Source organism: Acinonyx jubatus, chromosome E1 (genome assembly GCF_027475565.1).
Source record: "Acinonyx jubatus isolate Ajub_Pintada_27869175 chromosome E1, VMU_Ajub_asm_v1.0, whole genome shotgun sequence".
Lineage (NCBI taxonomy): Eukaryota > Metazoa > Chordata > Mammalia > Carnivora > Felidae > Acinonyx > Acinonyx jubatus.
The window spans coordinates 59,800,006-59,813,474 of record NC_069397.1 but is presented as its reverse complement, the minus strand read 5'-3'; the positions used below and the strand labels follow the sequence as shown (position 1 = coordinate 59,813,474).

General features: G+C 54.5%; 1 protein-coding gene and 1 long non-coding RNA gene across 6 annotated transcripts in view; one reads left to right on the top strand and one right to left on the bottom strand.

Moving 5' to 3' along the window:
* RAB40B (RAB40B, member RAS oncogene family) overlaps nucleotides 1–6,551 on the top strand; it is a 23,660-nt gene extending 17,109 nt beyond the window's left edge. The window contains exons 2-7 of one of the 2 annotated variants that reach the window (XM_053212287.1): nucleotides 443–503; nucleotides 2,278–2,338; nucleotides 2,996–3,073; nucleotides 3,167–3,253; nucleotides 3,737–3,959; nucleotides 5,476–6,551. In XM_053212287.1, coding sequence (XP_053068262.1) covers nucleotides 443–503; nucleotides 2,278–2,338; nucleotides 2,996–3,073; nucleotides 3,167–3,253; nucleotides 3,737–3,959; nucleotides 5,476–5,747 — 782 coding nt within the window. In that variant the 3' untranslated portion in view covers nucleotides 5,748–6,551. The remainder of the gene's footprint in view (nucleotides 1–442; nucleotides 504–2,277; nucleotides 2,339–2,995; nucleotides 3,074–3,166; nucleotides 3,254–3,736; nucleotides 3,960–5,475) is intronic. The other variant, XM_027052199.2, reaches the window with a different exon arrangement.
* Nucleotides 3,726–13,396, bottom strand: LOC113596983 (uncharacterized). Of its 4 annotated transcripts, none has more exons than XR_008294257.1 (5): nucleotides 13,159–13,396; nucleotides 11,813–12,525; nucleotides 8,927–9,503; nucleotides 6,017–6,101; nucleotides 4,205–4,718 (listed from the first exon to the last, which is right to left on the bottom strand). It is a non-coding gene; the product is annotated as an uncharacterized LOC113596983 (long non-coding RNA). The 4 variants fall into 4 exon arrangements; XR_008294259.1 differs by having other exon boundaries at nucleotides 4,206–4,718; nucleotides 8,927–9,181; XR_008294256.1 differs by having other exon boundaries at nucleotides 3,726–4,718; nucleotides 8,927–12,525.
* Nucleotides 13,397–13,469: the final 73 nt, after the last annotated feature.

The following is a 13,469-nucleotide window of genomic DNA, read 5'->3' as shown; positions in this document are numbered from 1 at the left end:
AGAGTCTGGCTGCAACCAGCCGCCTGCAAAGCAGGGGGCCAGCGAGCCCCGAGCCCCACAGGCGACCCTGCTGCCAAACGGTTCGGGGGCTGGAATCCAAGTCCGAGCCCGTTGGCTGCAGCCGCCTTCCCCTCGTGTAGTGGGACGGCCTTGGGGTGGCCGGGGGGGGGGGGGGGGGGGGGGTTGAGGCAGCGGTGCCTGCTGAGGAGGGGAGAGCTGGAGGCCCCGTGGGGTGAGCAACAGGGCTGGTGGGCACAGGCCGAAAGAATCCGGCAAGACCCAAAGCGGGGTCCGGTCCACCTGCCCTGTGAATCTGCCCTGGTGAGACGTCCTTTCCCTCCCCCGGAGAGCTCTCTTCGCCGGTGCCCTTTTGTTGGGGAGGAACTGTGAGGAAGGACTTTGAGGCCAGCAGCATTCAAGCTGCCCCCACCTCCTTCCACAGGCATCGACTACAAGACCACCACCATCCTGCTGGACGGGCGGCGGGTGAAGCTGCAACTCTGGTGAGTAGGTCCCAGCCCCCAGCTCTGGGAGGGGGGACCGGTGCGCCCGTGAGCAGACCCCGTGGAGGTGGGGATCCGCGTCCATTGAGCCCTCATCCACGGGAGGGAACCCCAGGGCCTTTGTGGGTCCCTGGGAGTCTGTCCAGGATGTGGCCTTGCTGACACCTGCCTCTGCCTCTGCCTCCCCAGTGCCATGAGGGGCCCGTGAGTGCGATGGAGACAGACCCCTGGCAGGTGTGGGGAGGTTGGGAGGCAAGAGACCCCCCTGCCCAGGTCTGGACTGGGTGTCTCTTCAGTGCCTCCCCCCCCCCCCCCAGCCTCTGGGGTTCGGGTCACAAACCCCTGCCTCTGCCCCTCAGCTTCAGGTGGGATGGGGGTGGGAGACCTGAGCGTTCCTGCTTTCACCAATCCCTGGGTTGCCCGCCTCCCTGTGTGACTTGCCCAAGTACTGTCCCCGCCTGTGTCACCCCTTCTCCTGGGCCACCTGCTGGCCCTCTTCGCCGCCCCCCAACCCCACACATGCTCTTGAACCTCCAAGCCCTGGAAGCCTCTCCTGCTTCCTCACTCCCTCTTTCCCAGGAGCAGTCAGCCCCAAAGTCCAGCCGGGAGCCTCTCCGCAATGTCCCCTCAGCACCTGTGCCTTCCCACCACCCACCCCACGACGTTTGGGTTGTGGGTAAGGCCTGCCCCACCAGCAGCCTGTGGGTCAGTGAGGCTCGGGCACCCTGCTTTCACCTGTAGTGCTCTCATTCCTACCTCGCACGCACCCTTGGCACAGGCCTGAGCAGCTGCAGGGCCCTGGGCTTACCCTGCCTCATCTTTCTCCTCCCCAGGGACCATCCAGGGCCCCACTCTCAGCCCGTACTTGCCCTGGATGCCGAAGGCTGCTCCACGTCTCCTAGGCACCCTCTCGACATTTCCCGATTCTGTTTTTCATCTGAGTGGCCTGTCTTAGTAAATGCCTTCATGTCCCTGCGCCCCCAGTTGCTCTGGCCAGACCCCGCGGTTTTCCACGGCACCCCCACACCAGGGAGCATTCCCATTTCATGAGAGCCACCCATCTCCCATGCGGAGCCAGTGGCTACCTCCCAAGGTTGCCCTCCTCCTGCGTCTCCTCGCCCCTAGACTTGTAGCCACCCCGTCTGCGGGCAAAGCCTAAACTCTGTAGGGACTGATCTGGGAGTTCTCCGTGCATTTGCTCCCAGCACGTGAGGTGCTCCTCCCACATCTTTGGCCACGGTCAGCACCTCTGACCCTTCTGAACCCCAGGCCCGGCTCTCCTCAGCAGAGCCTCATCTAGGACTCAGAAGGCAGAGGTGGGTCACCAAAGAAAAGCCGTGCTGGGTCTCGCTGTTTGTATATGAGGACGCGCCTGGCGTGCAGGGGAGGCCTGCCCTCCCACCCTCATCTCTAGGGGATAGCGTGTTGATGTGGGACTGTTGATTGCACATGCAGATGAGTGTTGCCCTTCTGTAACCTGCGGGGAATCACCACCCGCTGGGCCCGAGAGCCACAACCATGAGAGCAGGCTGCTGGAATCTATCCCAGGGAACATTACTTCTCTTTGTCCTGATTTATGCTCCTGGAGCTCCATTCCAGGTGTCAGGGGCCCCCACGTCCATTCCTCGTATTGACAAACTTAGGGACGTATCTGCAGTGGGATGGCCACTGACTGACCATTGTAAAATATGTTTGCTATGGCTCCCAAGTTCAAAACCCTATTGTCAGGAAGAAGCAGCGATTTCTTCTCACTGGCCTCCAACATCTTTTCCAGGGATACATCCGGGCAGGGAAGATTTTGTACCATATTCCGCTCCTACTCGCGGGGCGCACAGGTAACACCCCCTGAGCCAGGAAGTCAGACTGACTGAATGATGGCATTGGAATGTTTGTTGATGCAAGAATCTCAAAGTGTTTAAAAAAAAAGAGTCTGAAAGTGTGGCAAGGAATGTTTGGTGGCTTGCAAACCATCAGCATCAGGGATGTATGTGTGCATGTGTTATGTTTGCACGCACGTGTGCACACGAGCTCTGTGTGGCCGCAGATGTGTGTGTGTGTACGTATGCGTGTGTGTGCACATCTGTATGTGTGCACCTGTGTTCACGTGACTGTGTGTGTATGTCTGTGCGCAGGTAGGAGAGCACTCTGTCCAGGTGGGTGGGCTCTGCCCCTAGGAAGGTGGTCACCCCTGCAGTCCCTCCACATTCCATGTCCCTAGAGCAGCATTTGGATCGGGGGACTCGAATGCTAGTCCCCAACTTACCTTGACATTTGAGAGTGGATTAACGAGTTCATGAAGCACCATTAGAAGTAAATATTTAACTACTGCTTTTGGTAGACAAATAAAAATACTGTGTTTTCCATTAAAATTAGTAAAATGGTCGTTTAGCTGGCTGTGAGTCTGTGACTGAGTAGCCTGCACACTGGCCAGCATGGCCCAGAGCTGCGCCCACCTCTGTCCTGTAAGGTAAGCCTGGTGCCTCTCTCCGCAGGGTGTGATCCTGGTCTATGACATCGCAAACCGCTGGTCCTTTGATGGCATCGACCGGTGGATTAAGGAGATAGATGAGGTATGAGCACTGTGCCAGAGCGCCACCCGAGTGGGCTTGAGGGCCAGGGCATGAGGCTTCACCAGCAAGGACACCAATCCCCTCCCTGGACAGGACCGGGCCCTGACCTGGAGCCCCACCAAGCCCAGGAGCCAGAGCCACGAGCTGCCTGCTGGCACGCTGACCTGGCCAACTGCCGATGTGGGTACAGAGCAGCCCTGCACTCGTCATATTGTTTCCTGCAGCTGCTGGAACACATCGCCATAAACAACAGAAATGTGTTCTCTCACACTCTGGAGGCCAGGAGCCCGAACTCCAGTGTCATCAGGGCTGGGCTCCCTCTGAAGCCTCCAGAGGAGGGTCCTTCCTGCCTCTTCCAGTTCCCGGTGGCTGCCGACAGCTCCTGGCCTGTGGTCCCGTAACTCTGCCCCCACGTGGCTTTTCCCCTGTGTGTCCTGGGTCCTCTCCTCTTCTCACAAGGACACCAGTGCCTGGATTGACGGCCCTTCCCAGTGGCCTCATCTTAACCAAATACATCTGCAAACGTCCTTCTCCAATAAGGACACGTTCTGAGGCTCTGGGTGGGCGTGAATTTGGGGAGGACGCCATGTACCCCGCACACCACTGGTGCCAGGAACAGAAGCACAAGTAACCCCTGTTCCTTGCCTTTCTCTCACCCTTCAGCATGCCCCTGGTGTCCCTAAAATCCTGGTGGGAAACCGCCTGCATCTGGCCTTCAAGCGGCAAGTCCCCACGGAGCAGGCCCAGGCCTACGCAGCGCGCCTGGGTGTCACCTTCTTCGAGGTCAGCCCTCTGTGCAACTTCAACATCACCGAGTCCTTCACGGAGCTGGCCAGGACCGTGCTGCTGCGGCACGGGATGGACCGACTCTGGAGGCCCAGCAAGGGTAGGCACCCGCCAGGCCGTCCTCCAGCCCCCGGCCCCCCGGCCCGCCTCCCAGGACCCACCCGAGGCAGCCGCGTCCATTCCCAGGGAGTGAATGCAGTTAATTAGAAGTCACTGTGAACAGTTTTGTCGGAAAGTTCACGAGAGGCACTTCTGAAGTGTGTGCGTAGGCAGAGGCGTGTGTGACGAGAAGGAGCCAGCACCTCCCCACGCGGAGCAGGGCCCCTGAGCCTGCAGGGATGCAGCACCCGAGGGCCACATTTGCCAGGCGCTCAGACGCCAGGCTTTGCCCACACCCTTCCCCCTGGCCCCCCACCGCTGGTGGTTTTGGGAAGAGCGTATCATGTTAGGAGTGATCCGCTTTCAAAGAGGGGAGCTTGAGACAGAGAAGTGCACAGAGTGTTGTCAACACCAGATCCCTCTGTGTTAATACATCCAAAGACCCGTGCTCTTTTTTTTAAATTTTAGTTTATTTATTTATTTACTTTGAGAGAGAGCGAGACAGAGACTGTGCACAAGTGGGGGAGGGGCAGAGAGAAGGAGAGACAGGATCCCAAGCAGGCTCTGAGCCATCAGCACAGAGCCTGACGCGGGGCTCGATCCCACAAATTGTGAGATCATGTCCTGAGCCGAGATCAAGAGCCGGACGCTTAACCGACTGTGCCACCCAGGCGCCCCAGACCTGTGTTCTTATTTCATCTGCTTTGTGGTGACATAGTCGCTGTCACCGTTTTCCACTGAGTAATCTGTCCACATATTCCTGTTAAAGACAAAAAGACAAAATCTGTAGTCATTGAACTGGGCGGCCTAGGGTTGACGGAGCAAAATAGGGTTCTTCTGAATCAGGGATCCTCCCCCTCAGCACTGCTGCCACTCGGGCGGGGCTGTTTGCTCTGGGGAGGCCTCCAGTGCGCCACACCCCCTGCCCCCCAGCTGTGGAAACCACAAGCGTGCCGGGAAGCCCAAATCACCCCCCGTTAGGAACCACTGAGCCGAAAGAGCTGTTTGCTGAGCAACCCTGGGCCTGACCCCTTTGGGGGCTGCGGTGGGGGAGGGGGCACACTGGGAATGCCCCTCCTCGGCACTTCCCCAAGAGCCCGTCCCACCGGGCAGGGAGCCCAACTCGCATAAGGGGCAGTGTAGAGGAGATTGAAGACAGCATTGTCTCCTCAGGTGCTCCCTTGGACATGTCATTATACAGCTGGTCACAGGTGTTGCCAAGGTCAGCTGTGCAGTCGGGAAGGAGATCATCCCTGAGGCCCTTGGTCTCTCACCCCAACCGTGGGAGCGTGAGTGCCATCGTCTCCCCTCCAGGTCTGCCCACCTCTTGGACCTGGAGGGAAAGACGGCAAGGGTCTCCAGTCCGAGGCCACTAAAGCGGGCGGACTGGTCTCCAGCCCTGCCCAGTGGCGCGTGTGGGTCCGGCGGGTGGAGCCCTCAGCCCCAGCACCCCAGGGAAGGAAGGTGGTCAGTCTGTGTGCTACACTAAACCCGTTTCCTTTCCTCTCCTCTCCCAGTGCTGACCCTGCAGGACCTCTGCTGCCGGGCTGTGGTGTCCTGCACACCCGTGCACCTGGTGGACAAGCTCCCGCTGCCGATGGCCTTGAGGAGTCACCTCAAATCCTTCTCGATGGCCAGTGGCCTCAATGCCAGGATGATGCACGGCCGCTCCTACTCTCTCACCACCAGCTCCACCCACAAGAGGAGCAGCCTCCGAAAAGTGAAGGCCACCCGCCCCCCCCAGAGCCCGCCCAAGCGCTGCCCCCGAAACAGCTGTAAAGTCTCCTGAGGGAGGCACCAGGACACAGACACTGGCCCCTCTGCGAGAGGCTCTGAGCCGTCACATGTGGGACGCGGGAGCCCGTTCCAGGCCCGGGAAAGCGCCTGCCGGTCTCTCGTGGTGATCGTGCCGCCCCGCGCATTGAAAACACCCCGCACAGCTCGACGTTGGTGTTTCTACGTGGATGTGCATGAAGCTCTTGCTTTAGATGTGTGTTTATAAAGGGGGTCAGCACTCTGCTCAGCTCCTGATAACGTGAGATTTCAGACGTCACTTACGTCGTGGCTGCAGCACGGCCTTTGCTTAATAGGACTGCTTTTATAAGAACGGTGACGTGTGTCGTGAGTGCAAATTCCAGGGACTCTGGAAAGCAACAGGGGAGAGAAATTAGTCTTTGACCTCACAAGAGGGCCTTTTTGTAAGTCTCCTCGTCACATCGGAGCGCGAGTTTGTGACGTGCTGTGGAGGATCAGAGTTGGCACGGCCACTCTGTCCGGCTCGGGTCTGACATGGATTTGATAAAGTTTTTGCTATGTTATTTACCATGTTTGGGGATTAATAAGTGATTTATATGCATATTTTTCTGTAAATCTACATTTTTTTGTACAAGATGTTCCACAAGTTACAAAGCTAAGGGAAGAAAATGCCAAAGATATCTCCAGTTGTGCCAAACGGCCACAACATAGTTACAACAGATCCAGATCGGCAAGGAAGATACCGTTCAGAGCTGTGTCGGTAAGGAATGAAGTGGCCACCATTATTTAAGAAAGTGTTTCCTGACAATAAAATGTACACTTGTTTCTTGGTAGGGTCGTCGGCTGGTTCCTTCTGATTTTGTGTATGCACATAGCCCTTTATTTCATTTGCTTTATCAAGTGTTTCAAGTGCCACAAATTCGTGCCAGTACATGGAGCTGGCAGCAAGGCTTTGTTCCTGAACCGTGGCATGTGTTGAAAAAGCTTCCTTTCCCTGGAAAGACATGTAGAGGCAGAAAATGGGAAGTCTTGGGGGCACCAGGGTGACTCGGTGAGTTAAGTGTCCAACTGTTGATTTTGGCTCAGGCCACGATCCCAGGGTCATGGCCTCTGCACTGAGCATGGAACCTGCTTGGGACTCTCTCCCTCTCTCTCTGTACCCGCCCCTGGTCATGCTCACTCACTCCCTAAAAACAAGTGGGAAGTATATATTTTTATTTTTTATTTTTTAAAATTTACATCCAAATTAGTTAGCATCTAGTGCAACGGTGATTTCAGGAGTAGATTCCTTAGTGCCCCTTCCCCATTTAGCACCCCCCAACCCATCCCGTAACCCTCAGTTTGCTCTCCATATTTATGAGTCTCTTCTGTTTTGTTCCCCTCCCTGTTTTTATAGTCTTTTTGTTTCCCTTCCCTTATGTTCATCTGTTTTGTCTCTTAAAGTCCTCATATGAGTGAAGTCATAGGATTTTTGTCTTTCTCTGACTAATTTCACTTAGCATAATACCCTCCACTTCCATCCGCGTAGTTGCAAATGGCAAGATTTCATTGTTTTTGATTGCTGAGTAATATTCCATTGTATGTATATACCACATCTTCTTTATCCATTCATCCGTGGATGGACATTTGGGCTCTTTCCATACTTTGGCTATTGTTGATAGCACTGCTATAAACATGGGGGTGCATGTGTCCCTTCGAAACAGCACACCTGTATCCCGTGGATAAATGCCTAGTAGTGCAATTGCTGGGTCGTAGGGTAGTTCTATTTTTAGTTTTTTGAGGAACCTCCATACTGTTTTCCAGACTGGCTGCACCAGCTCGCATTCCCAAAACAAGTGGGAAGTATTAACGAGAGGCCCTCAAGTGTGTGCCTGTCTGGTAAAAGCAGAGAGGTACTCTTGAATCCCTCTGGGACGTGTCTCCCCGCACCCCCCCAACGGACGAGGTCCTAACCACCAATCACAAATGACTCATACAGGACATGTGGACTGTGCAAAGGCCCTGGGCAGGGTCTTGCCTGCCCTGCTGTACCTGCTTCACATCTCTCTGCAGTAGCTGGAGGTTACAATGAGGAATTTTTAATTTTATTTATTTTATTTTTTAAGTTTAATTTATTTTAAGAGAGAGTGCAAGTGGGGGAGGAGCAGAGACAGAGGGAGATAGAGAATCCCAAGCAGGCTCTGCACAGTCAGCACAGAGCCGATGTGGGGCTTGAACTCATGAACCTGTGAGATCATGACCTGAGCTGAAACCAAGAGTCAGACACTTAACCGACTGAGCCACCTAGGGGCCTCTATTTTATTTTATTTTATTTATTTTATTTTTTTGCATAAAAATCTTTGTAAATTTTTTTTAAATTTTAAGTTTGTTTGTTTGTTTGTTTGTTTGTTTAGAGAGCTAGCACACACAAGCAGGGGAGGGGCAGAGAGAAGGAGAGACACAACCCTAAGCAGGCTCCACGCCGTCAGTGCACAGACCCATGTGGGGCTTGAACTCACAAACCCGTAAGATCATGACCTGAACCAAGATCAAACGTTGGACACTTAACCACCTGCCACCCAGGCGTTCCACAATGAGGAATTTTTATTTTTTTATTGTAAAAGATATTCTTTTGTTGATATATTTATTTTGACAGAGACAGTCTGAGTGGAGAAGCAGAGAGAGGGAGAAAGAAAATCCCAACAGGCTGTACACTGTTTAGCCCGATGCGGGGCTTGAACTCACAAAACCCTGAGATCATGACCTGAGCCGAGATCAAGAGTCAGATGTTTAACCGACTGAGCCACCCAGGGGCCCCCCAACGAGGAATTTTTAAAAAATAACTAGAAATGAGAAAACGCTCAGGTGTTCTCAGTTTCTGTTAATGATTTACAGATTTTGAGACACTGAAGTGACCTAGAATCAGAAGCAACATCTCTATTCGGAGATGTGCAAGTGAGGCCCAGAGAGGAGAAATGAGCCCAGCCCCCTCCAGTCACTGAAGGCCCAGAGCCAGGCTGGGGGTCGTGCAGCCCCCAGAGCATGACAGGGACACATGTCCACAGGGGAGTGGTCTAGTGGACAGCTGGTAAACCCGCAGGGGCTGCCTGGGAGGACATCCTGCTGGGGCCACAGCACCTTCTCTCTGCCAGGCAGTGGGTGGAGACAGAAGGGCTGACCCACTGACCAGGAGCGCAGGGATGGCTGGGCGGTCCGGGGTGGGTGTCATCTGACCTGTGGTGGGCCAAGGTGGGCATCTCCTCCCCACGCTGGCAGCCAGGAGGGGTGTAGGGAGAGGTCCAGGCTGAATGAAGCCCCTCTCCCTTCTGAAGACAGCGCTTCTTGAGAACGAAACGTGCGTGTCCTGGAGGCAGTGGAAGGTGGTAGGATCCTGGAATGGGTCCCCTGGTGATAGGGTCACACCAGGCCAAACAGGGCTCTTTTCTCCTCCATTCAATCGAAGCACTCCTTAGGACCACCACTAATGTCCTAGAAGGAATATAACGAGGGTCCTGAAGCCTCGGTGACCCCGAGCTCTTCCAAGGGGTTTCCAAAGCACACAGGCCTCCTGGGGGCGGACAAAGGACGCCTGGAGTTCCCAGAAGCTGGCAGAGGCAGGAAGGAGCCCCCAGAGCCCCTGCAGGAGCACCCACACCTGGATCTCAGACTCTGGCCCCAGAACTGAGAGAGGACAAATCTCTGCTGTGTGAAGCTCCCCCGTTGTGGGGCACTTTGTTATGGTGGCCCCAGGACACTTTACACAAGTTATACTTCACTGCAGAAAGTGCTATAGCAAATCGAAGTGGCATTTCTATGAAAGAGAAACAAATAAACTGAAGTACGGAATGTAAGTAAAGCATGCATGTTTTGGTGGGAATGTGCCGAAAACATAATCAAGTGTAAACTGAACCCTAGAAAAACTGCTCTCAAACATTGTCATTTTCTCCCATGGCCCTATCGCTGGCAAAATCCACCCAAAGTACAAACAGGAATGCCAAATGATGCCCCAGATGTTTGTAATTCTCTTTTTAAGCATCTAGATTCAAAATAGATTATGTACAATTATGTCTTCAATTGCCCTGTGAGAACTATTGCAATGCAGACTAATTTCCCAGACCGAGAACTCACGGCTTTGACGAGGAACTATCCAAGCAAATACTGAATGTGGAAAAAATGTCAATCACAGGCCTGATCACATGGGTCTGCCGAGGAGACGGAGACAGCACCCTTTGCTGGAGAACCTCTTCTTTAAACAAGTGTGAATTCAAGAAGCAGCATTGAAGCTGCCTGTGCTAGGGGAGCGGGGGTGGGGGGGGGTGGTGGTGAGGGAGGCCGTCCAGCTCCTATGAGGGTCGGAAGCACGGTGCCCCAGCTGGGAGGGCTGGCGGCCAGCAGGTTGGGATGCTGTGCTCACTCTGTTCCCTTCCAGCAATGCCTGTGTTCTCAGGGTCTTACTTTTTCCCTGGTTCCCAGCATCTTCTGGGAGTGTTCTCACTGTGCTGAGCTATTGAGGGCTGTTGGCCAGAGTAATTGGACAAAGCTCTCAGAGCAGGATGGCTGTGGGGCGTGGGGCACGTCTACCAGGTGGTGGGCAGATGGGTCAGTGGTAGGTAACGGAGCAGCTTCCTGTAAGCAGGCTGGCAGGTGCCTGACGAGGTTCCCTACCCTGGTGTGAGAGTCTGGAGCCCCCTGTGCAGAGGTTGAACTGTATCCTGGGCTGGCCCTGCCTCCCCTCACCTCGGACTCTCTTTCCCCAACCTGCCTGGCCCCATGCGTTCTAGCTTTGATGGAAAATTTGGGTCTGTGCCGCTTTCTTTAAATCTTTGGATTCTCACACGCCTCTCTTCTCAAAAAAAAAGCTGGCTCCTGACAATAAAGTTTTGGCTTTTAATACTACCGTCCCCTCCCTGCATCGGTCTGGAACTCAAGAGTAAAACATTGCTTCTTTCCCTCTGTTTCCCCATGATAACAATTGGGGGAAGCGTCCGAGTCTTCGTGGAGAGGAAGACAAAGGCCGCCAGGAATGCACTGACTCTGCAAGGAGGGAGCCGGGCATCTTCACGAGCAGTGCCGGAGGGGACTTAGTGTCCTAGCACAGGTGGACTGAGGTGGGCATCTCCTCCCCACACTGGCGGCCAGGAGGGGTGTAGGGAGAGGTCCAGGCTGAATGAAGCCCCTCTCCCTTCTGAAGAGCGAGCTTGCAAATGAAAGGTGTGTGTCCCTGAGGCAGTGGAAGGTGGTGGGACACTGGAGTGGGCCCTGGTGGCAGGGCCACACCAAGCCAAACGGGGCTCTTTTCCCTTCACATCCTCCCTTGTGCGAGGTGACTGGGGGGCATCGGAGGAAACCCACTTTGTTCTGCATTGGGTGCTCTCAGGGAGCAGGGGTGATTCTGAGAGGCCTATTTTAGTAATTTCCATCTAGAAGGTGGGAAAACAGGGCAAGATTAACACTGTCATTGGCAAGCAGGATGGGCTGTCTGGTCTCTGGCTGCCTCAGACACTGCCCCTTTCCAATCTGTTCTGTTCCTGTGGCCCTTACTTCCGTCCTGCCCCCATCAACCAGAGAGGTGTCGTGTCCCACGGAGCCCACTGTGCCCGCTGTGTGTGCCAGTGTCTCTGGCACTCTTCCCCGTGCCCTTTGAAGTGACAGGAAGACAGGCACAGTCTCTGCCTGGTAGAGGCTCACTTCCTGATTCTGCATGGGGGCTGGAGTGGGGGGGTGCCTCAAAGCTCCAATCCCATCAGCATGGTCTGCTGGTCTTGAGTTCTTATTCTAGAATTTCATCATTACTTCATATTACACTTCAGAAATGGGGATGATGGGTGGTGACTTTCTTTGAAGGCTCTCTAATCATTTTATTGTGAAATATATCGTGAAATAACCTTTTTAAAAAAACGTTTAATGTTTATTTATCTTTGAGAGAGACAGAGACAGAATGTGAGTGGGGGAGGGGCAGAGACAGGAGACAGAATCTGAAGCAGGCTCCAGGCTCTGGGCTGTCTGCACAGAGCCTGACATGGGTCTCCAGCTTCTGAACCATGAGATCATGACCTGAGCCGAAGTTGGACACTTAACTGACTGAGCCACCCAGGCACCCCTATCATGAAATAACCTTACCCCAAAAGCTCTCTGCATGTTGTAATAGTTTACTATTGCTGTTGTGTTTGGGTGTCTTGTGCCTGCCATAACCAGCCAGGACCAGTTCCTTCTGGAAGCTCCAGGAGAGAATCAGTTCCACGACTCCTCCAGCTTTTAGAAGCTGCCAACATTCCTTGGCTCCTGGCTGCACTGCTCCAATGTCTGTCTCCACAGGGACATTGACACTCCTGTGTCCCTCTTCAAATGTGATTACATTTGGGGCCCACCTGGACAATGCATCTGAAGGTCCTGCAAAATCTCTTCTGCCATATAAGGCGACACATTCATGGGCTGCAGAGATCAGGGTGTGGGCATCGTCATTGTGACAAGCCGTTACTCAGCCAGCCACACACACCCGGACCCATTGCAGATCACTCTGTTGCCCACCAGTACCTCCAGTTCTGGGTAAACCATGCCCTTGGTTTTCTCTATTCTCCAGCACCCACGTAGGTACTTGTCCCTAAACAACGGGCTAATCAGTTTGCTATTTTAAGCTTTGTGTAAATTGTTTTACACCACAGGCGTGCTTCTGCAACTTGCTTTTCATGCTCAACACAAATGGCTCTGTCTGCTCCCTTCGTGCCTCTGTGCCGCCACGTGGTGTGCTCGCCGCGGTCTGTCCCTGCTTGCGGACGCTATGTGCTTGTTTCTCCACAGGTGTCTAACCCCCTGGCCTCGCACAGTATTTCCACCTTTAAAAAAAAAAAAAACCCTTTAATAACCCGTAATAGACCCAGACCCCTCGCAGAGTACCCCATCCCCAGTGGAGACCCTCCCTGGCTCACAGGGACACGCAGAGTATTCCGAGGTTCTTTGCATTTCTCTCTGTGGCCTGTGTTGTTAAAACATTAAATGTAATTTTCCCCTTAACACATGTAATGCCTAGGCCCTCCATGCCTGATTCAAAACCCAGTCTGTGCCCCAGAGGTGAGAACGTGCCCCCCCACCCCCGCCGCCACTTAAGAGGGGGAGTCAGTGAGGGTCCCGGCACTCATTTTGGTCCACATCTCCCATCTTCTGCCTGAAGACTTGTAAGCTACCAACGGGCTGATTCCCTAGGGCTGCCATAAACAGATGGCTCCAGCAAGAAGCTGGCACATTCTCGTGATCTGGGGGGTCTGGGGAGAACCCTTTCCAGGACTCTTCTGGCTCCTGGGTGTGGGTGGCAGTTCTCAGCACCGGCTGGCTTGTGGTCATATGGCTCTGATTTCAGCCTTCTCATCAAGTGGCCATCCTTCGGTCTTTCCGCCCTCCCTTCTCTGCTATAATGCATTGTTACTATTTTTACTTACTTATATTTTCAATTAAAAGAAAAAGTCTCTTACACTTAATTTATATGATTCCTGTGGGGTGGGCCCTGCCTGCTCGAGGCCGGCGAGGGGCGCGGGTGCCTCTCTGCATCGCCCTTCCCTCCTAGGCGGGTTGCCCTCTGATCGCCTCCAAGCCGGCACGTGTTTCTCCGCCGCCCAGGCCCGCCTCCCTCCGCTCAGGCCCCGCCCCCGACGCGGTCTCCGCCCCCTCGCACGTGACGCACTCGGTGCTCCCTCACCGCCCTGGCCCGGCCCAGGTGGATGCGCTCGGCGCTCCGCGGCTCCCTGGCTACGCACGCACGCACGTCAGCCCCTCGCTTCCGGCG